The following is a 24,747-nucleotide window of genomic DNA, read 5'->3' on the forward strand; positions in this document are numbered from 1 at the left end:
ATATGTCTAATAAATTCACCTACAAAAGCAAGTTCGATAGGTGCAAACTTTGTGTTATGGAATTGTATCGCAGCACAGTTTTGTATGACACCCTCTTTAAATGAAATTTCAATGATTAAGCGCAAACATTAAAATTACTAACTTTGAACTTTGTCATTATCTGCAAAATGTTCCACACAAATCTTTCCGCTATCGCGTTTGTAATCTTCTCTGATAAAAAAAACGTCTATGATGTCCAGAATTGCTCTTTACAGCTTGCCTGTTATTCCAGCTTTCCAAGTAAGCAAAATTTCTTAGATATAGAGATTATTTTGTTTCGTTACAGGCGCAAAAAGGCAGGTACTACACGTAAAAAAGACGCCGAGTAGCAAAAGCGAGCGGAAAACGGACGCGAAAGGCGACGAGAAATATGTGCATTGGAGCGTATCATGAAATACAATGTTTTGCCTGTAGTCTTATGGAGTGACGTCAGAGTTGCCTATCATGTTGTTTAATGTCATTGATGCCACTGAATAAGACCCTGTCTTATTTTCGGGGAAACACGGTAGCTGATGAAATAGATCCGTGGATACGTATTCGATGAATTACCCGACCGAATCGCTGATTTGTGTTAAGATATATTTAGCGCTCGTGGGCATCATGATATAATGCAAAAAGTGGGCTGTAAGGGAATTTGTGAAATGTCAAAATAATTATGTAAAAAAGAAATTTTTCGATATGAGTAATCCAATAGAATATAAGAATGTAAATGAAGATTACATATCCGTTTGGAAAGAAGTTCCATAGCAAGAACTCTATAAAATGAGAGAATTCCAGGTAATTAGGGTGTTTTGGAGTCTTTGGACTAGTTGTGTCAATTCCGATTTCAGTCTGAAATTATTATATTCAAATGCATCGTATCGCGCGAGGTGACAAAATATATGCGATGGTGAACGTGATTTCAGGATTCAAAAGTGCATATCCAGACGCTTACTTATTTGTTTCATGCAGTATGCACGTTTTATTGTGCCAGTTTTGTGATCGGAATCGGTTTCTTCCAATGAAAAGAGCAATACTGAAAATACCCGGTCGTCAAATTTCGTTAATGTTCTGTATTTTTACCATGGAAATTTGTTGTTAAACTTTGTCATAGGTGTCGCTGCTCGATCTACTCTCACCCTGAAATGCAATTGTTTACTTTGATCTGTATGTATAATGTGTATATTCAGTATGGGGAAAAGAAAACTACCGATTGATTTACTGAGAAAATCCATCAAGCAATTTTCATAATGCATTGACCGCGAATATAATAACTCTCGTAGGCACTAGGCATACTGAGATATTCGGCCATATATGATATTTAGCCGCTATCTTCACACATCAGTGTACAAATGTTGTTACAAAACCACACTATTCTATAACTAATGTTTTGTTTTTGTATAAATATTTTAACTGAAAATAAATAAAACTTCAAAAACCGTATCCCGAGGCCACCTCGGCTTGTTTAACGTGGGAATAATCTTCTACGTGAAGGAATTATTAATTAAACAACGGATGCAATATTTTATAATTCCTAATTATGCCATTATAGTTTCAGTATTTGATATTTGAAGAAAAAAATAATAATAAACACAGACACGTTGTTTCACGTTATAAAAACCGGTTTGGTTGCAGATTTTATTGAAAAATAACCTTGAGCCGAGGACTGTTAGACAAAATGTTTTCTTTGGAGTTGAGTTTCTTTGATTCTGTATTGACTTTGTTTTGTGGGTTTCTTGCATTTACAATATGCAAAGGAGTATATTTTCTGAAAGTCAGAAGAGAAAAGTTTTTAAGACTTGCCGAGGATGTGAAAAGCCCTGCAATGCATTGGTTATATGGTCATCTGAATAAAGTACGTAAATATTTCTGAAATAATGCTCAATTAGACTGATACTATAAGTTCAATTTAATACTTTTTTGGGGTCATAGTACGTAGTATATGGATTAATGAATACTTGGCCACTTCAATCTAGATTTTTACATCTCGCCCACTGCTGTCTAGCCCAGTGTAAATAGACACTTGTATTTTGATATACACGATGCAAACTGAACAATCGGCAATTGCTATAATTGGGCCACTGTGCACTAATTTTATGAATTTATTTTCAAGTTTTCGGCTTCGGAAGAAGGTTTATTGAATTCTGCAAAGAGGGCAATTACGTTTCCAAAGATGAGTATGATGTGGTTCGGACCTTTCGAAGCATCGCTAGAATGTTATCACCCAGATACTGTTGAGCCGCTTCTTTCTCATAATAGTGAGTATATACAAACCGATAAGTTTCTGGCAGACTTGTGCTGTTTCAATCGCAGTTCCGAAACATTTACCAGCGTTTATTAATCGTACAATCTAACATGCATTTTTAGTATTGTATGTGCGAAAATGTAATTGCACAGAAACTATTTACGTATCGGCAATATTTTTGAGCATGATGTAAGTAAAATGCTACAGGTGACAATATGATAGAGTGTGAAATATGATGAAGTACTAAACGAAATAACCACAATTTTCATCTTCCACATGAATAATGGTGCTTTGTTTTATTGCTAAAATAACATTTTATTACTAATTATTGTTCAGTTCCAAAAGCAACAATTGCGTATAAATTTCTCCGACCATGGATCGGCAATAGTATATTGATGGCCGAGGGTGACGAATGGAAAAGAAAAAGAAGATTATTGGCACCTGCATTCAGTACTAAAGCGATTGAATCGTGAGCTTGTAGGGCTCGTTCAACTAAAAACAAATCAGTGAATAGCATAACAGAAACAAGAGAGTCACCCTGAAAAAGAATGTATATACTACAGACACTACACGTAAAATCTGACAGAGCTAACATCCTCTTCGGATTCAAAATATGAAAGTATTATGGGATATTTAGTCATTTTTGAAATGTTCCTCATTTAAATGTTAAACTGACCGAGTTCTGACAAAACCCGACAGTCATTTTAATAAGAACGTTCGTTCGTGAGATAAATTTTTTATAGCAGTAGACACGCTGTCAATTCAATTTTATTCCAATCAAAAGAACATTTTTGATATCTGCATTTCTAATGAATTTAGATATATTCCAGTTTTCAATGAAACTTTGAATATCATGATCAAAAAATGGAAAAATCAAGATGGCACCTTGAAAGTTGATGACACTGTCAACTTAATGGCATTGGACGCAATTTTACGTTGTTGCATGTCACGCAACATGGATCCCCAACACGAGAGCAAGTAGGCCCAGTTTGATTCGCGTATATATCTTAGTAAAAATTTGAGTCAAAATCTTACATTCGATAGCGCAATTTATCAGACGTAAATCAATATTTGTAAAATAGAAAATTTCATTTAATTGGTATTTACTCAGAACGTGACGCTAATCAAAGAAAGTAACCTCCCAGATACGCTCTGCCTTTACGACGCAAAAAATTTGAATTTTCCCAAAAGTCGTTAAGAGTTCGTAACCTTGAATCGGTGTCATCGGACCTGCCACTCATACACTTGCAACAATAACTTGATGCCTATCGACAACCTATCTGTTTTACTTTTGGCAGAGAATCAAAAGAATTCGTTGACGCTATCAGAAGCCTGAACTTTATGATAATACAACGAATTATGAGACCTTATCTGTGGAATGACCGGTTATTTCGGTGCAGTGGGATGGGAAAGAAATTTTATCAAGCATGTGACATTGTTCACAAGGAATCGGAATACGTGAGTTAACAGACAACCTAGCTTTACCTAATGTGTCCATTTATAAATTCTAGCATAGAATCAGATTTTTATGGATTTAAGTTGATCGCACTGCAAATGCAGCGCATATATGAATCATCAAATAAATACTGACAATACTATTTGCGATATCTGATTTAGAAGAGTTGTCAAAATTTGTTGTCTAACGTCCTGATAATAATCTAATGTTTAATAATCTAACCTTTAAAAAAGTCCCTATGAGTTCATTTCACGGCCACGTTGTTTCACACTTGACAAACGAGTTAATAATTGGATGCAATATATAATAAGGATTCGTCGATATTTTTAGATAATACAAATGAAGCGGGCTGATTTAGAGCAAAACAATAATAACAACAATGAAAGTGATTCCAAGCGCTTCAGGGATTTTTTGGATTTATTACTTGCCGGAAAAGTGAGATATTTTAATTTCAAAAAGAAACTTGAAATACTATTAAAATATCATACAATTAAATATAAAAATTTTTGGGTGAAAACAGCTAAAACTATAGCCTATAGAAAAATTTTATCGTAATCTTTGATGACGTATTTTTGAGCTCCAATTCTTAATTGCGAACCTTCGCAAAGAATATTGGTTTTTGCAGTCTTTGACGATGTTCCATAAAATCTCACACCTTTTAATTTCCATAATATATATATATGATGTTACTGGCAATATCTAGAACATACGTCGGCAAAGTTTTTGAGTGTGGCAAAAATAGTGAAATGGAAAAGGTTTCAAGACCCAACAATTTCGTTTCAAATTTTAAATATAACCACGTGAACAACCGAACGTAGCGGTCGGTATATGTCGTTAGCTTGTGCAACTTTAATGACGCAGTACAATAATCAGATACGCAAGAATGAACGAAATTATATGAAATGTTGGATTTATAGATCTTTTGTGTATCACTGCTACCATCGAAATTTATTGGAGGAATGGAGGCCACTAGAAAATGTCCGGCGGCCAACAGTTTGCTGACCAGATTCATTTTCTCTCCTGTATTCGCTGCCTTATCAAAAAGGTGTCGCTGACTGGATGACTCACCGAGACTTTCGCGACCCCTCATCAATTGCTAGATTCAATGTCTTTCGTTTTTTTTTGTTATTTGTATGTGTGTTTATTATTTTGCATTGTTTCTTGCACGATGAAATGAATATCTGAATCTGACCACCGGCCAGAGGAATCCACAACCGTAAAGCTTTTACATAAATATGTGTAGGCTATATGTCGGATGGGAATATGTTCCGCATTCTGAGTCTATATTCATTAAATGCATATTAGGCTAATTGTTTGTAAACATGCGAATCGCAAACATAAACTGAATACTGTATTTTTCATGCATAGGATGAGAACGGGGAACAACTTACGGATGAAGAAATAAGGGCAGAAGTTGACACTTTCGTATTCGCGGGGCATGATACTACATCAAGCGGTATTATGGAGTAATAAACAATTAAAAAACTAGAAAAGATTTTTTCTTGTTTAAACAGTTGCAACTTTGTACGTGCTTCTATTACACTTCATTTCTGAATAAATTTCATCGGCAATATTCATTTGTAAGGAGATTTTTTTGAAGTCATTATAGAATATCAAAATTACTTTATCGAGCAGTGAGGTAGCTGGTCGTGACACCGCCGCCGTCGAACCGACTGCGACAAAGAAAAATACACGCTGGCCTACGTGAGGGCTTTTGTAAAAATTAGTTAAATGAAAGGTCATAAAAGGTCACCGGACGGAAGTTTTTGACCTCGGGCTTATTGGTAGAAGCATTTCCGTCTGTTTTTTACTGATATTGACAGCTAATTGTTAATTGGTCGTATATAATGTTCTTGTCTTTCAGCAATTTCATGGACATTGTACTGTTTAGCAAGGAATCCTAAATATCAGCAAAGATGTTACGACGAACTTATGGAAAATCTGACTGAACACAGCTTCGTATATTGGTAAATTGTCTTAAAAATAATCGTTTAAAATTTACATAGCTTATAAACTATAAAGTTAATTTAACGACACGGAGCACCCGACGTGCAACCTGAAATACTTCGGTGCTCCAGAATATGTGCCCCAAGAATGATGCACAACCTGAGGCCTAACCTGGTACACATATTATGTTCAGGTTGTGAGCCATCTTAGTGCACTTCGGGAGCACCAATACTTGGCCTGTAATATGCAAGGTTCAACAGATATATTGAAAGAAAAAGTAAAAATTAAACTTATCACACTGATTTTCAAAAGCAATGTCCAAATTTCAGGTCAGACCTCGATAACATCCCTTTTGTTAAACAATGCATATTGGAAGCATTGAGACTATATCCTCCAATAACCGGAGTGGGGCGTTGCCCGCATCAACCAATAACGATACAGAACAAAACTGTTCCAGAGAACAATAACATAAACATCAGAATATTTGATTTGCATAGACATGCTGGAATTTGGCAAGATCCAGAGGTAAGATATGTGGCACGTTTGTTCGCATTATATCCAACTTTCTTTATTGACCTCGATATGCTTGACATAATTATTAGGCGAAAACAGGAAACCAGATGAACGTGCAATGGAAAATAAGATATTTTTATGGGTATATTTTATGAAAACGCAGACTAAACAAAGCCGATATTGGTAGGATACGTCAAACGGATTACTGACGCTTTTATCGAACAAACAAGGATTTTATCCTGAAATGTCTAATAATACGCTGAGCAGATATATAACGGAAGCTATTAGAGCGATGGTTCTTGAACTTTTTAAGAAAGTGTGTTTTATTGAAAAAACTCGTGGGAAATACGTGGATTAGGCTTGCACGTAATTGACAAAAATCAATTCCGTAATTACGGCCAAATCGATTACGTAATGACCCCGTAATTGCGATATTTTTTTCACACATTTAAACCTAGCATACCAACCAATTTAATCCACTTCTATTCCGAATGGGACATCGAAGTTTGGTTTTCATATTCCCGGCAGTACCACACGCCGGAGACAGATGTTAAAGACAAATATCAAGGAGTGAATTCAAAATAATTTTATTAGTTAGCATTTTATAATAATTATTGATGCCGACTTATTGACGATATTCCGAATTCCATGCTTCATTTTACATTAAATCATTTCGCGGCCTAAATGTTATAACATTATTTACGATAAATTTAGATCAAATATTAATTATTTGCGCATTATTTAAAATACCGTACTTATATGACATGCCTTCTCCGAAAATACAAAGTTATATCGCAAAACAATGCATTTTGTGACATTTATTTTGCACTCATGAAAATATTAATTTATTTTTCTAACTCAAGTCGACAATCCTATTTGCCAAGATTGACACAAGTTTGGTCGAGTGCCGGTGGTATTCAGGTCGACGATAAATCAAAATAAGTTGCCGCATTTGGTAAAGACAGGTAATCATATTTGGCCGACATATTGCGATTTGCGAGGCATTGTGAAAAACATATTGAGCAATGCCAAGTCCGGACAGATATATAACGATAAAACCGGTAACAGAACATCAAGATTTTGTAATAGAAAATGGATTTCGCGCAGAATAAACACGGGAAATCCCGTCGTAATGTTGTTTCTCTGCCGTCTCAATCGCTTTACCGATGCCGAAAGGACTAAGTTGCGTTGGTTCATTACGCAATTTCTCTTCCGTCTCTTGCTGTTTGATAAGCGCGACATTAATTATCACGACATTTACAAATAGACCATGTTTTATAAGTTGATCTCTTACATTCTTCACTCATTTCACCCGAAGAAGTTGAAACCAGGTGTGTTGGCGTCCATCGGTCTCGACACAATTCTATTCCTTATTTACGGTTAATATGTACATTGGCCATCTTAGATAAGTTGATAATAGGTTAGTAAATGACGCGTTATGCCCTCCCCATCTGCCTAACAAGAGAGAGAAAAACGGCTGCGAATACCGGAACTCTAACTTCTTTTACTTAAACTTTGATTTTTTACAATCGACGGAATTCAATCAATCAATCAATCAATCATTATTTATGCTCTGAAGAGAGCTCGTTTCAATCGCGAAAGCGCTCGACCAATAATTACGACTTTACGTAATTCGTGACTTCGCTTGCGTAATTCGAAATAATTCCGTAAATTTGTAAATTACGTGCAAGCCTAACGTGGATGGAACGTAAATATGGAAATAAATGAATTTTTTTTAATTATTATATATTTTGATATATTTGATTTGATTTAAGAGACATAATCCTCGGCCATCTAAGCGTTGACCGAAGTCTTATGACCGAAATCTTAGACACCATCAAGTTTATTTTGGCGTGTGTCCGTCTTGCCCACAAATTGTCTAACTTACCCCGATATTTTTTTAGCTGAAAATCGGGCGTAAATTCCGATTCGTTGCTATGGCAACAATGTGCAAATGTGGCAAGATAGCTGGAGGGTGGGTGCATAAATCAAACGTAGAACGAATGCAGCTGCGACATTATTTTAAGAGTTATTCAAAATAACTTATTAGTGGGTCCGACTTCCCCCGACCTACTATATACTAAAATTGCAAATTTGATTGTACGAGTAATCAACCCTGGTAAATGTTACGGAACTGGGATTGAAAGATCAAATCTAATAAATATTTTTATTCTTTAATTAATTCTTGAATTCTTGTCTGCGCATAGTCCATTATAACTTCACGCTATTGGTCTATCTCAGGTATATGATCCTGAACGGTTTTCAAAAGAAGAAAACGAACAGAGGTGTAAATACGCATTTATTCCATTTTCCTTGGGACGAAGGTGAGCATATATTTATCTAGTGGGCTAGATTCAGGCCACATGTTATGGAGTTACGACATTATTATCTGAAACAGTTCAATATGGCTAAAAATAAAAAGGCTTCCGAGACCATATATAGATATAGCCTAATGTCGCTACCTGAAGACCTCTTGAGGTCCCTCGCGACTCCTGTCACACAATTTAAGTTAGTTTCCACTTGTATTTGTAATATTTTTTCATATATCATACCATGTTTAAACTGTGTTGACGAATAAATGATGATTAATTGATTGATACTACAAGTATACCATTCTCACGTCTGGGCATCACGTATATGACGTATCTATTTTTGTTAAGAAATTGCATCGGACAAAGATTCGCCATTACTCTAGCCACTGTTGCTATCGCGAGAGTGTTAGTCAGATACGAATTGTATGTCGATGACGACACGCCAAAAGCAGTCATGGATCCCGGTGTCATACTTCGGTCAAAAAACGGAATCTTTGTAAAGATACGAGCACGAAAGACTGAAGCGATCGAAAATTAAAGTGTCTTTTTTATTATTGAAATGTATGAATATTAACAATAGAAAAATACTAATTACATTCCAAAATATAATGCAAATGCTAACGAGTTGCTTGAATCTTGGAAATAAAAAAGAATCGGAGTTGTAGCTGACTAGAACAATGCAGTGCCGTACACTGCTGACCGCGTGAGTAAGCCTTACGTTTCTAGGAAGTTCAGCAGATTGTAGAAAATTATGTCAAAGATACCAATATGTTAAAACACACCAACTGGAAGGATGTTTACAAGCAATGAAGCAAAGTTTCTCTTTATTTACTTGCGTATTTCTTTTATCAATATCTGGGCCGCTTTTTCGATGACATTCACTAGTCAACATTACCTATTCTAAATTTTTAGTGGAGAGAAGAATGACCCGAATACACCTTGAAACTGGTATTCACATTTTAGACATCGTTGGTCTCACGAATCACTTTCGAAATAGGGTAACTTTAACACAGAATTGTTGAAGACTTGTGACAATGACTTAAATGTAACAAAACTCCTTGTTTTGCGATATAATTTTGTATTTTCGGAAACGGGGGGTCGTAAAAAATAAAATCTAATTAATCGAAAATAATGTTTTAACATCTAACGTCTCTGTACACATCTTTTTTTCAAGAGAACTCGTAGGCCACGAAAAATCATTTAATTTAAAATAAAGCATGTTTCACGACTGTATTCCCAAAATACAAAATTGTTGCAATCAGGTGATCGGAAAATCCCCAGTTGGCAACAATAATAATATTATTATACGCTAACTAGATAAGTAAATTTGTAAAGCGCAAAAATGATGCAATAACTCCGCCATCGCGTTCTGATTATGCATGCTGAAATTATGGTGTTTGATGTATGCCGCTTTTGTGGATCCATTACGAGAAAATTCTCGTCACTGATTAATAATCCAAAATACAAAAATTGACGCACGGCGCCAAAGAGGAGGAAACTAAATCCTTTTATCGGATCCTTTCGGAATCGAATACTTTGAAATTCGGTATTCTAAAAACTGAATTGCCCAACCATAGTTGAAGTGACATTGTAACATTCCTTACCCCCGTTTAGTGCTCAATTTTAACAGAAAAAATCACTGTTTAATCGGAGGTGTGCGACCTCTCAACTCACAGTTCTCAACACTACATCCATCACGATTCCCATCAGAAGACAGTTGGTCTTGTATGGTATTGACAACTCAATTTTTTTTTAGAGTAATCACGTCTTGGATGAAATATGAAATTTATGTTCGCATGTATACATTTGGTTGAGAAGGGTCATTTCGTCATATACGTCACCAATAGTTAATTATTTGATATACATACAAATGTTAAATTAACGTTTCCCTATTGGCCCGCAGATCGCATAACCATGAACATGATACATACTTAAATTCCTCGACAGGCAAATAAAACTGTCGGTATTTATGAAAAGTTCAAAACCTATATATATATATATAACTTATTGAAATATTAAAATAAAATATCTTATATTTTATTCTCTCTTTGAAAAGATAGCGTGTAGCATTTTGAAATGATTCAAACAAATAAATACTTTCGTATTATAATATTCTAATTATCTACACAATTCTTTAAATATAACCTTTATCCATCACAATCGCAAACAAAGTGGCCATTTCTGCTGTATCCAATAATGACTAGTCTTCTTTGTTCTTTGAAGTGCAAACGAATAAAAATTCTTCTGTTTCATACATTTCCACAATACAAAAAATAATCATAATATATTCCCACTTGCAATAGGACTGAAAACACTGCTGCTGCAATATTTACAGTTTTCCTTCTTGTACCTGTATCAAATTATAACAAAGTAGTTTACGGTGACTCTTCAAAATATGGCGTTTCATGTGTCTGACTGCTATATCCTCTAAACTTACAATGTGCAAAATATCAGAAATATTACAATGCGGATGAGGAGATAGGCATGGGATTTGAACTCGAGATTTAACTTGCAATCATAGTTAAATCTAATGCTTCAATCCCAAGGCCGCCATACCCACTAAAGTTGAAACAGACTGTCGAAAAAAACAGCTTTTATAAATTTCGCACATATGTTCGGTCAGAACATTAGGACTAACTATATGGATTATATCCATCACCCAGAATGGTTATAATGCCAAACTAAAAGAATTTTTCATAGTAAGGTATAAAAAAAAGCCTTATAAGAAATATCAAAACACTGCATACCAGAATCATCGATAATAACATCAGATTCCTCAAGATGACCTTCAATCTCTTCTTGAACATTTGCTATTGATGATCCAAGTTCTTCAAAACTTTCAACATCAATGATACTTCGAGTTGCTCCAGATATTTTTTGGAGTTCTGTTCTATCAAATTTCCCAATACCAATAGGTATTAGTTTGATGTCTGAAATGCAGAATTACTTTCATTAGAAGAAGTATACTAAATATTGGCAAAACTTAGTCTCATGAATGCAGTCTAAGCAAAAAATTTCGAATCGGGAATATCAAATATATTCTCATGGCACAATTGTTATATCTTCATGGTTATATATTGAATTATAAAATGTGGAGTTTCATAAAACTGACGACGAGTATGAATGTTCAGAACCAGGGCAGTGCAGTCAAGAAAAACTCAAACTCCAGGTAGAGAAAAATTACACTCTTACTCCGACACTTTACTCAGACTCCGAACTCAAATTTTGATGGCGAAAACTTCCTCGTATGTGAGCTTTCTTTAATAGAATGTTAAAAATGCTAAGTGAACTTTTTGAGTTTTTGTAGAAAACCAATTTTAGTGGAAACATGCCAAATACAGACCGCACAGGAACATAAGCAAATAAAAACAATAAAAATTACTCTTATTCCTAGCTTCTTCAGCAGGACCTTCTACATCATCATTTGATTTTCCGTCAGTGACAATTATCATAACTCTATCTGATTCAAGTCTTCCAAGAACTTCAAAGTGTTTTGTAGCCCTTGATATTGCATCCCCCGTAGCCGTACATCCTTTCAAATGACCGATATTCAAAATCTTTTGCTGGACTTCATAGAAAGAATATTCTGATAAATCAAACTCAATCTGAAAACAAAAATATAGGAAATAAAATAGAAAAAATTGACTTTTATGACATGTATGCTACAGACAAAGAAATCACGAATAAAAATTTGAAACATGTTTAGGAATGCTATATCACAGCATATAATGACAACAGGGAGCACTAACGACAGTAAATCAAACATGGACTTTTGTTTCAGCCTGAGCATGATTGGAAATAAACCACCCTGTTCAAATTAACATAAGTGTGGGTGGAAATGATGGGAATCTGTATAACTTCAAGTTGAATTTGGACAAATTGATGGTTCAGCTAATATGGAAGTCTAAATTGAAGGTTACTGCAAATCAAATATAACGTGTAAGATGTATAATCAATTTTCACAAATCTACTCACAGCATATTTTGGTATTAATTCACCAGAATCACACATGAATGTAGCTTCTCCACTGTACTGTATCAAGCCAACCTAAACATAATAACACATTACCAATGTATTGCAATGGAGATATCTTTGAAACATGATAAATAAAGTTTCTTTTTTGTAAATTGAACCAACTGCAATTTGACAACGTGAAGATATGCATAGTATATCTACTAACTTTCTGTAGTGATAACGCTATTTATAAGCATACATTGGAGTCTCTTAACCAGTGTTGTATAGGACAAGTCATCTAAACGGACTCAGATTCATTATCAACTAACTGCCAGTAAGATTAATCCAGCTATTGATTCAACTTCGGACTCGGGAGTCCAGTAACTAGACTTAACTCGTGACTCGGGGTTCGAGGACTTCTACTGCTCTTAACTATACATAATAGAGAAAGCTCTATCGAAACCAGTTGAGTTGTAATGCGACTTTTCAAATTATTTATCCTTGTCTGGCTGCTACAATGATAAAACCTATGCTTATACCCATGTTCCTCCACTGTCTATTGATCCTTTATATTCGTTCAATATCTCAAGTATATATTCCTTCATCTGAACAAACTCTTTCATTTGTAAACTTCCTGATCCATCCATAACAACCATCAAATCTAACTGACAATTATCAGATTTACAAGCTGCAAAAATTTTAAATCAAGATGTACTAATCTCATAGGAAGGATTTAGGATGAGAAATTTATCAGTTGGAATTACGCAAGACCAACTAACTAACTATCCTCCCATTTTCCTTATTTTAGTTCTATTACGAGTTCGGGGACTGTCTGTGTAAGCCAAGTGAATACACCCCCTGCCCATAGTAATCAGTCCGTGTACAAACTTGATGTACAGTAGGCGAATAAAATTAGTTACCTCCATATTGGTACACAAACTTCTGGAGCGCCGTTTTAAGGCTAATGGTTAGCATTAATTGTGATGAGTTAACAAGCGAGGAAACATAGTTGATGCCATCACATACCTTCACAGATAGGTGGATCATCACTCCATTGTACCATTCCATCAGGCATAGGAGTTCCACAATTTATTATACCATTTCCAGTTATTTCATAGCCTTTGTCGCAAGAAAAATGACATTGTGATCCAAATGTGTTGTTTCGAATACATTGCATTTGCCCATTCGGCGGTGCAATAAATGCAGGTAAACAATGCAAGTCTAGAATAAAGTTGGAGACTTTTATACAAGATGTAAAGTATAGAATGTCATATGGATCGAATTCAATATATTAATGCAATAAGAAACTGACAACACAATGACTCTATCATATGGCGTATGTGAGCGTGATGATCCAACAACTGGCCCAAGCTTTAGCCTTAACTGTGTTGGCAACGCCGATTTCACATCTTGTGTGCTAATTCGATGCCCATCACATCACCAAGGATGTTTGTTATCAATTGGGTAGAGATTCTGGTAATTCCTCACATATTGTTAGATATTAGTGGCAGCTTGTAAGACCAATTGATCATTCATCAATCCAATAATGGGAATTATTAACAAATTTAATTTCTCCAGATGGACTCGTATGATGGAGATGTCAAAGCCGAACCACCACAATGTCAAAAGGTCGAAAATTTTTATCGTGCATATTATCCAATATTTAAACCTCCAACTAATTGCAACTTATCATGAAACTAAATGTTTATAGCAAATATCGGTTAATAATCAAATAACTTTGAACATTGGGATTGCAATAATTAATCGAATTGAGGAATCAATATTCAATGCTTTTCTTGGTACAAAACTCAACAATTAAATAATGGAGTAGCGTAGGACCATTTACCATGGGATTTTCATTTCCAGGGGAAAAGTCGATAAGACATCCAAAACCTATGAATAACCACGGCGAAGGGTCCAACAATCCTCTCTAGCAAAATTATCCCAACGGGAGTTAAACTCGAGAAACCACATAAGGTAATCAGAGGCTTGATGGCAAACGTATTCCTAATGCTTAGCATTATGCACCATCTACCGAGACTTTCTTGTTACTCTCTGTACCGATATGTAAGATGAATCAGTGTGATGCATGACTTTCAAACCTCGCAATATTGACTCTTTTTTACCTTTGAGACAGAGTGGAGATTCGGAACTCCATTCTCCTTCGCCATCTCTGTTAGGATCGCCACAAAATGCTTGCGCATGGCCAATCAAGAAATAATCAGGTATGCAGAAGTATTTACACACAGATGGAAATAGATTACCATTGGTACAACTCATAAAACCATCTTTGGGTGGAGGTCTCTCAGAACATCGAATCTCTGTCAAAATGGAACATTTTCACTCAATTACAGCTGTACTTTTTTCATTTTTTCTAGGAATATAATGATTCTGAAAGTTCTTAGCAAAGCACATATCTTTTGCATATTTTGCATTATGACTAAGTCACGCTATAAAAATTTATTTTCTTTTTGAGACTGTGGCTTCCAACCTGGGGGATCGCGGCCCCTTTGAGCGGGAATATTTTCGCAGCCCATCACATTTATTATGAACAGTTAATAGCAAGAAAATTTAACAGTATATGAATATGCTATATATTGCTTTTTTAAATAAAAATTTAGTAAAAAACGTTAAAGGGTTTGCGGCATGTTAATAAGGGTCTTAAGATGTCCATGTGGAATCGCAAGAAAAAAAAATTTTCGACTGAAACTAAGTAAGCTTATTTAAAGGTACCCACAATGCAACAAAAATATTCAAATTTAACAGCCCTGACAATTGGTATTTCGTGAAAAATTGTAATATAAAGCCCCACGATGAAATGCCCATTTAAGTCCACACCCAATAATGGCTTGATACAGACTCGGTCCATTCGTCGTTAAAATTTACTGTTTTAAACTTATAACATGATCAGGATTCTAGCAGATGGGTACATAAAATGTCCTGCAACCTTCGTGATATGTATATATATATATATATATTCTCAATTTTTCCGATATGCAACACTCCATACCAGAAACCTCTTTTATACATCTTACAACAATAAAATAGTAATCAAAAACACAACACACTAGGAGAATAAATTCAAACCTTTGCATTTGGGTAAAGGAGAAATCCAATCTACAGTACCATCCTTATCTGGATCTCCACACAGAACTGTTGCATTTCCGACAAGAGAATACCCTCTATCACAAGACACAGAACATATTTCATTAAAAACAGGTTTTTCACTTGGATCTTGCCGACAATTTATGAATCCAAATTTCATGGGACCAGCACATTTAGAAAAACCTGTAGTAAGAAAATAGATGCAAATAGACTCACTCGAGGTTGAGTGTTTATTGAACTTCACCAGCATGTCCATACATCTGGTTATTTCAACTGGCTATTCCCATGTACCACCTAGACTAGCTACTTTATATTCGATCTCAAATTTCATACCTGGGCAATCAATTTTGGTCAAAAGATTTGTTACATGAAAAGAAGCCGAATGAAATAGTTGTATCTCTGGAACATAGATGATTGATTCTGGTGAGTTTGCAATTTGTTGAAAGTTGATTATACTTGCATTTGCTACCCCAATAATTGCAAATTGGAAACCTATAATGCAAAAGGCAAGTTTAGGAAGAAACAACAAATTCAGTCCCAAATCAATTTTCATATCATTTCTGGAACAATTTAAAAATAAAGCTTGATTAAGCTTCAGTTTCTCTAAAATATTATGACTTATGACTATGACATTCTGACACCGACAAATTCCAATTTTGAAATCAGCTTTAAAAACGATCCAAACTCTTAATCAGAATCTCTAGCCCAGGTACTCTTAACTGTAGCTAATGACCAAAGAAAATTGAAAAACATTTACACTGTTTTGATTTTGAAAATTGAGAACATAATTTCTACATAGAAGGGTACCTGCTTCTTTTGCCATAGTAACAGCTCCATGAAAATCATCAATCGTTGAGCCAGCCAGCATTAACAATACAACAGATGTTGCATGTGGTCTTCTCTGCGATACTCCATAATGAACAGATTGGGCTAAAGCTCCTCCCAAATGTAAACATCCACCAATAGGTTTAAGTGAACGAATCTTTTGTTGCAACAACGGTAATTTTATATTTCGGAATAATAATGAAAGCTGAAATTATAGTTGGTCTGTTTAGTATGTGACCGTTATACTTGTTAAAGGTGCATGTCGCACAACTGTGTCCTAGGTCAGTAATATCTTGAACATGTATCCTTTCTCTGTTATAATGTTAAAATATTATGCAGATACTGTTACATTTTAAGAGAAATAAACATTCAGCTGAGTACCATGTATCAGGGATGGCCAAAACTGAAAATTTTGATATTCCAAATACATACTAAACTAATGTTTTAAGAATAATGTATCGTTTCTATAGTGATTACATCTGTCATTTGGATTGTCAAATAAAAAGTAACAAAATATTTTTGTTGTTGGCTGGTAATATGGAAAAACCCGCATTTTTGGTACTTAAATTTGTTCTCAGTAATTCAGAGTCAGCTTATTGGGCAGAAAATTTGATTAATAATTTCATAAGCATACCTCATTTACAGAAAATGAGTTTCTTGGATCACACTGTGGTTCTTTACTGCCAGCGAGAGCTATAGAAACCCATGCTGACCCGGCATCGAATGCAGTTCCTACTTCTTGTAGAAGATGTGTCAACCATTCCATCATTTCGGCAAAATGCCATGGCTTCAAATTTGATGAGGCATCAATGAGAATAAAGATATCAATAAGCATTTTGCCGCAACCTTTGTTGACAATAAGAAAACCAAATATATTATATGTGCATTAGACAAAAATTGAGTAAAAAATCATTTCATTGAAATCATAACTATCTTTGGCATCACAATTAAAAATCTCAGTTTGAGCCCCATGCGCACCCCATTACCTAGGTTGAGAATGGAATTGAGCACGCAATGATGAACTGGTAAAATTGTGGTCCTTCAAAAATATAGCAATAAGTGGATGGATACTTGTGGTCTAGTTCCGAGTGAAAAATCAGAAAAAAGTATCAAAATTTATAGAACTATAGACATGGTTAGACTTCTTTATCATTTCTAAGTAAATAATAATTAGGGTTTAAATTCCAAATGTATGTCAATAATTTTCCTTCGGAATAAGGTCTCAAAGTAAACCTATCCTTCTTGGCAAAATTTGACTCTTTCATGGACGTGGTGGCTTGGTGGGTAGAGTGTTAGAGTTAACTATGATGGAATCGGAGACTGATATTTCATACCGAAGCAGAATAATTCTGGACATACCCAACTCATGTAGTTCCTCACAAAACAATAGCAACTTGTGCAGAGCCTTGTTCGGGGCAAAAGGCATATATGTAAATATGTCATATCAAAAAACTACTTACCGAAACACGGCTGAAGATTCTTGCTCCAGAAGCTAGCACCTCCAACTTCCACTCCAGCACAAATAAATTCATGTTGTTTGCCAGCTTCTGATGATTCTGTGCAAGTTAGCTGACATTTTGATCCAGGATTGTTAAGATCATTACAAGAAACCTTTTCTGTCATTACATCAAGAGGTGGAAGACATGGACCAGCTGAATAAAATTGAATAATGGTGAAATTTAGCGTTGCTGTAATGATCCACAACAGCAAATGCTGATTGCCATGCAAGAATTCGGAAGAATCGTGAGGAAAATTAGAAAGAGGATCGCTTTACGCCCCCATCAGGTACATGCATTAATAAGCGACTGCTTTGCTATTCCCATACCCAACATGTACTGGGAACCGGAAGAGTGCCCTTGGTTAGCCATATATTTCAGCCATATCATTGTTCTTTCCTCCCCCGGTATAAATAGGAAAATTCTATCCTGAGAAGCATCCTCATTGTCTTTATAGAATAGGATTTAAATACTTAAAAAACGATAAAAACACTCAATCACATGGCGAACCACAGCCTCTCATCCAATTACCAGTCCATGTTGAGTATGGGATTAGTTAGCCAGTTATTCGTTTTCGACGTATGGAATTGATGGTGGAGGAAGCCGTAACTGACCAGCAGTTTCAGAACTACTCGCGGCAGCAAGAAGTCCATCAATCAAGAAGTGCCAAGTGTATTTGAACGTGTAACAGGGTGCGCCTGAGACTTTATTATAACACCATACCTTTGCATTTGGGAATATCTCCATCCCATTGTCCAGTCTTTTTACATGTTATTGGATCAGAAGATGACGGTTGAAATCCTGTTCTACATGAAATTGTGCAAGATATTTCAGGTGCAATAGGTCCATCACATTCCAACTTGCCATTTTGAATTTGAGGTTCTTCACATGTTGTGACTGAAAATATGGAATGATGGGGTAGGACCAAAATGCATTTATAATTGAATCGATTTTAAGATGTTTTTCAAATTATTAAATTTGACACAAAATTGATGGCAATATTCAAACACAGCATTCTTTTCTTTAGCAAGCAATACACACAACTTGCCACAAAAAATTCACATATCTCATTCTCAACTCTAAAGTGCACATATGAATGAGTTGAATGTTAGCGTGGTAAGCTTAAACAAGGCTTTAACGTGAAGTCTAGGATCTCAAATGCTAAATAACTCATTCAACCAAACACAGCGATAATGACACAAATCTACCCTTATGTGAACAGGAAACAAGAGAATAATGTACTATTAAAGAGACATGAAAGTTGCATGCCAGTAGCTATAAGGCGATTAGCTGAGCAATGAGCTTGATGCAAAAAAGGACGGCTGAGTCATACAGAATAAAGTCTTCAGATGAATTAAAATAAAACAGTAAAGTTTTAGGTGAAATATCTGGTTCCATAAAATTTAAAAAGCACAAATAAAATTCATAGCTTTCTAGATACTTCTTCCATCTTTGAGTAATGAAAATTTTATATTCAATGGCCCACTAGTTGCGGAAAAAGGCAGTTTCCCCCAGCAAGAACAACAACAACAATAATGCCCATTAGTAAAAAAATATAATGTTAATGTTGTCACTCACAGTAGCAATTAGGTAGTTCATGTGACCATTCTCCATTTCCAGTTCCACTTGGATCAGTACAGTTGACCTTCGTTACATTCCCATCCAACTCTGCACCACTGTCACATTGAAACTGGCAGACGGAACCAAGGTTGTTATCATCAGTACACATAAATAAAGTACTAACTGTTAATTGTGCAGGATCTATCTCAGGGCAGTGAACAGGAATTGCTGTAAGAAAGTGGTATGAATTCTGAATTACCGTAGTTTATATCAGTTTAGAAGTTCAAGTCATAAAACATTACTTTCTGCAATACAAAGCATGAAAAAAAATTTTGCTTTGATCCAAAATGTCCACAATGTCACAAATATTGACAGATATGAAAAGAAAAATTTGATTTAAAATTTCATAAATATATTGAAAGTCCTGAGTAGTAAAAAGGGCGGCCCAGAAGTATGTGTACCAATATGGAGGTAACTTTTTCGCCTACATTACATCATGTGTTGTAAAGGGGCGGAAATCTATAGGCAGGGGTATATTCACTTGGCTAACACAGACAGGAAAATCTGAATAAAATTATGGCCTAATCCCAACCTGGTACACATACAACGGGAGTACCGTAAAAAGTATAAATAATAACAAAAACCGATATACCAGTGCATGTTGGTGGTTGATTATCCCATGCCCAAGTTTCATTGCTTCCTGTGCAAGTCACCAACACATTCACTTCTGATATCAAGTAATAATCATTACATGAAAAACTACAAACTGAATTTTCAGTGTTAGCAGCAGTGCAGGTAACAACACCATTATCTATTGTTTCAATAAGAGGTTCACATTCATCTAAAAAATACAATATTTTGTTATTTATTAATTTTAAACTTGGCCAAATGGTCAAGATCTATGGGCAAATACTCTGCAACCTGAACACTTGTGGCTCTAGAGACTTATTTTGCCCCGAAGAGGGAGGCCAAAACTATGATACACAAATTTGATACTTGATCGAACCATAAACATGTCTAGGGAAGTACTGTGCAGTTTAAACACTTGGGGCACTAGAGACTTTTTTAAAAGATTTTCAGTCGCACAACTATTTTGAATGTTGAATAATTTTATTTATTTCCTTTTTATTCTTAATTTATTTTTCACAACGGTTGAAATCAAATTGTCGTCAACGTCAAGTATATACAACGTGAAGTGGTTTAAACATTGGAGCCCAGTAATAGCATCATGAAATGGTGAACCAACTAAGTTTAGCCTACGTGAAGTCAAGTTGCCTCATTTTAGAATTTTTCGAAATCGTGTATTTTTATATGGTTTTTGCTCCGAAAAAGACTTTGCAAAAGCAGAAACTGCAAATCCTGCCACCATTGTTTATACTAACGCTCTGACCACCAGGCTACCATCCTACAAATACTCAATTATTTTCAGCAACAGCCTTCCAGATAATATAGTTATACAAGATGTATGGTGATGTGCCAGAAGTTGAGAAAAAAATTTTAGAACCCAATACCAAATCCAACTCACACACGCATGTTGGTGAGAAATCCCAATCCTGCTCTCCAGGAGTAGTTTCTACACAAGTGATCTCGATTTGACGATCAGGTACCTTTCCCTCCTCCGCACATCTGAAGTTAGAGCAGACCGAGTGGAGACTAGAACCATCAGTACAATCAGCATATCCATAAAAATGGTAAGCGTTGCATAGTCGAAGAACTAAAAACGTATTTATTTCATTAGTATATACATGTGGATAACATAAATAAGGTACCCGCATGATTTGAGCACATGAACCAGTGACATGTTAAAAGTGTGTGCTCATGCATATTTCTGCTACTATTTTTGGAAGGAACAGAATCTTCCTGGTTCAGCATTGCCTGCCTGCCCAATTTATTACCCCCTGGGTGAGGTGATGGGCATGGGATTTGAACCCCATATTGGTAACTGCAATGCCAACACAATTAAGTTCGCCCAACACCACGCTTCATTAACCATTGGGCCACCACGCCAACCTAATCAAATTGTGCCAAATTGTTGTATCCTTATGTACAACTATTAGTATTTTTAAAAGATGAAAATCCCAAACCGGTAAGAATTCATGGATTAGCAGCCAGTAGCAATGAAAAAAGAATAGTTCAGTGTGGACGTCAATTACTATGGCCATCCTTGCAGCAACAAGATCAATAAAAAATAGGACCTCCTGAAGTATGCGCACCAAGATGGCGCACAACCTAACCTCAGGTTGTGTACTAGGTTAGGGTTCAGGTTGTGCGACATCTTGCTGCGCATACTTCAGGAGCACCAAAAAATATTTATGTCCCCAGAATATACAAATGTGATATCGTTTTATTTTTTTATATAATGTTGCTTAAATCAGTTAATAAATGACAGCTTAGTGATTTACCTAAAAATGCACACCCATTTCAAGAACATTAGTTAACACTGTACTGCCAATTAAAGAGGTTTTGTAGAACAGCGAACATGAATTGTTCTGAATCAGGACAGTATAATATAAGCTCCATTAAAAACTTCTTCTCGTATAGATATACTTAAAAATGAACAAAATGAAACTACCCATTGCCCTTGAGGAAATAACAACTTTCAAATATTTTTTTGAAAGAAATAAGTCACTTCAATAAGATTTTGTTATGCTGTATCCTGGTTTACGGCTGCCAATTTGTCATATTTTGCGAGCTAGTCCCACTACTAGAACTTTTCTTTTTTAGTTTTACCTTTTGCATGCAAAGCCTTAGAACCCAGAAATCTTTCCTTGGATGGGAATTACTAGCTTATGCTATATATTACCATGACAAACGGTTGGGTCATCGCTCCAAGTATTTCCATTTTCACAAACGATCGGATCTAGGTTGCTCAAATAAAATCCCCCATCACAGTCAAAAGTACATATAGATCCTGGTATGAATTCATTGCTGCAAGACATTGTACCATTACCCGGTGTAGTGATTGGTGGACAACTATTTCCATTTACATTATCTGGAACACAAATAAGGTAAATAACATTCACAGCTGTATAAGAAAGATAACATAAAAACTCATCGTAACAGTGAGCTGAAACATGAATTACCTAATGGATTTGGAGAAAATAGGCAGATAAAATTGTACACAATAAATCGTACCATTTCACATTATTAAAATTGCAGTGAAAGATTATCATCCATTGAATGATAATTTGTTATTACATTGTTGCATCATATTATAACTATTCGGATAGGCTAAGATCTCCATACGTATAAAAAGGAAAGGCGATAAGACAAAACAATCAAATAGCAAACTAAGGCCCTCTTTATCCAGTCCACATACAGGATGAAAATAGTTATCCAGTTATTCTTTTCAGAAGCATAGACCTGCCGATGAAGAAAGCTGAAATCACAAGTAACAGCTATGTAAAGTTGTGAACTGCCCTATGGTGCAAGGTGCTCAGCAGTCCGCTAGCAAATACTCATCCACCACGAGAATAATAGCAAAAACCCGCAGAGAATAATCAAAGGCGCAATGGCAAGCATGTGTGATGTCCCATACGCCGAGCCATTTCCATAGCTCTATTTGACTGACAGAAAACAACTTGGTGCAATAATCAATATTTATACCAGAGGCAAGGCAAAGTAATGTTAATTTATATACTTGTACAAACTGGATGAATCTCAGACCAAGTGTCGTTGCCATCACGATCTATGCATTTCAAGAAAGCTGAACCATGCATCTCCATACCAGAATCACAGACAAATGCACAAACTGATCCCTGTTCCAATCCATCAGTGCATGTGTAGAAAGTATGATCAGTCTCAGGAATTTCTAAGCAATCACCTAAATATATCAAAGAAAACCCACTGCTGTTATCTAATTTTTACAATAAAAGTTGATAAAATTGCGTATTTGAGCTGAATAGGCATTGCTTCAAGAGTAAATGAAACACACGACTAAATGTCAAGCGTACAACTGAAAATGAAGCTTGCATTTCAGGTAACATAGACCAATAAATTTTTTACCCTCAATTTTAGTGATTAATACTGCGATGAAGAAAGTACTTCCAAACAAACAATTCCACAAAGACATAATGTTCTCTAGAATTTTCTTGATTCGATTTTCAATTCAGAGACCCTGAAATAGTTAAATTTGAAATTCACAGTCAATATTCAACAAAAAACGCAACATATATTATCCATTAATAAGAAAATGGAGATGAAATTTTAAGAGTTAACCAATACCGGTACTGTAATAAGTTATTTCGTTTCCTCACTAACTATTTGGCTGGTGGCTGACTTCGATGATTTTTGGTTGTATCGCCATCTCCCAATCAAGTCTATACCGAAGTTGATTTGAATTGTAATTAATCAATACGCTTTTGTATTCCTGGTACTGAAAAAATAAACTTTCTTTCGACCACTCCATACCATAGTTTAGTCGAATCAGCCAACATCCAGACTAGCCTTATATTAAGGTAACGTTACTCTGTTACATAATACAGTAAGTTAACTGAAAGTCAAACCTTAGTACTGTCCTCGGTACAAACTACGTACCAAAAATATCACACTGAATACCGGCATTGTTCTATCGACAAAAAATAATAGGATATACAGGATATACCTTTGTTCGGATCAAGTTGGTAGGCGATGTGGCAATACAACAATCGAGCAAGTATTGGCAAAGTTGAAAGCGGAATCATGTTCGATGTCGGTACCTTGTCAATGAAATGGGAGTTCCCCTTGTTTCGACGTCACAATGACACATTATGTGACCAATGTGATTGGTCGACTGCAACCCTTTCTGCCATCTACCGACATGAAGAACATATTTAGCATACTGGTATTGTACAATTGTACATTTCTTTGACTTTAATTCCTTAAACTTTTTTCGTGCTAGACTGCTCGAACCAACTTTGGTGCGTTTAAAGCTGAATGTTCGCAAAGGTTAAGTTCATTCTTCATTCAAATGAAGAAAACATGGGATTATTTTTTCTACTTCTCTTCTACTCTCAAACATGGACATTTTGTGAAAACGTTTTTCCATTCAATCTTTTTTTGAAACATCCCCAACAACCACAATTGATTCCGTCATTAAACTTCCAAAACAAACACATAAAATTATCAACAGATGCATATCACCCAGTCCTAAGTAGATATTGCTGAATTTATCTTTATTTTACCATTTTACATGTAATGCTTTTTGGTAAACCTGTTATCTATCGTAAATACATCACATTTGACTATGTTGTAGTGTAACTTTTTTAACCTCACCTTTTTGATGTTTGTGGTTAGATCTCCTGGGGCTCTGTCAAATTGGTTGTAAGTTGCAAAACA

At 35.4% G+C, this 24,747-nt stretch overlaps 2 protein-coding genes across 2 annotated transcripts; one reads left to right on the forward strand and one right to left on the reverse strand.

The window, feature by feature from the left end:
- The first annotated feature begins 1,682 nt into the window (after positions 1–1,682).
- Positions 1,683–9,721, forward strand: LOC120343463 (cytochrome P450 4A7-like). Its single transcript, XM_039412643.2, has 11 exons — positions 1,683–1,873; positions 2,132–2,276; positions 2,600–2,732; positions 3,083–3,241; positions 3,562–3,721; positions 4,050–4,154; positions 5,088–5,175; positions 5,584–5,686; positions 5,996–6,191; positions 8,421–8,503; positions 8,840–9,721. Exons 1-11 carry the CDS (start codon positions 1,697–1,699, stop codon positions 9,027–9,029), a joined length of 1,539 nt encoding a protein of 512 aa, XP_039268577.2. The 5' UTR covers positions 1,683–1,696; the 3' UTR covers positions 9,030–9,721.
- On the reverse strand, positions 9,722–24,246 carry LOC120343462 (sushi, von Willebrand factor type A, EGF and pentraxin domain-containing protein 1-like). Its single transcript, XM_078111092.1, has 20 exons — positions 24,035–24,246; positions 23,437–23,548; positions 23,072–23,254; positions 22,235–22,423; positions 20,957–21,145; positions 20,084–20,272; positions 19,450–19,659; positions 18,595–18,768; positions 17,836–18,027; positions 17,010–17,221; positions 16,358–16,580; positions 15,884–16,042; positions 15,533–15,733; positions 14,572–14,766; positions 13,472–13,666; positions 12,985–13,133; positions 12,467–12,538; positions 11,874–12,096; positions 11,239–11,421; positions 9,722–10,841 (listed from the first exon to the last, which is right to left on the reverse strand). Exons 2-20 carry the CDS (start codon positions 23,501–23,503, stop codon positions 10,741–10,743), a joined length of 3,306 nt encoding a protein of 1,101 aa, XP_077967218.1. The 5' UTR covers positions 23,504–23,548; positions 24,035–24,246; the 3' UTR covers positions 9,722–10,740.
- Positions 24,247–24,747: the final 501 nt, after the last annotated feature.

Source organism: Styela clava, chromosome 3 (assembly GCF_964204865.1).
Source record: "Styela clava chromosome 3, kaStyClav1.hap1.2, whole genome shotgun sequence".
NCBI classification, from domain to species: Eukaryota; Metazoa; Chordata; class Ascidiacea; order Stolidobranchia; family Styelidae; genus Styela; species Styela clava.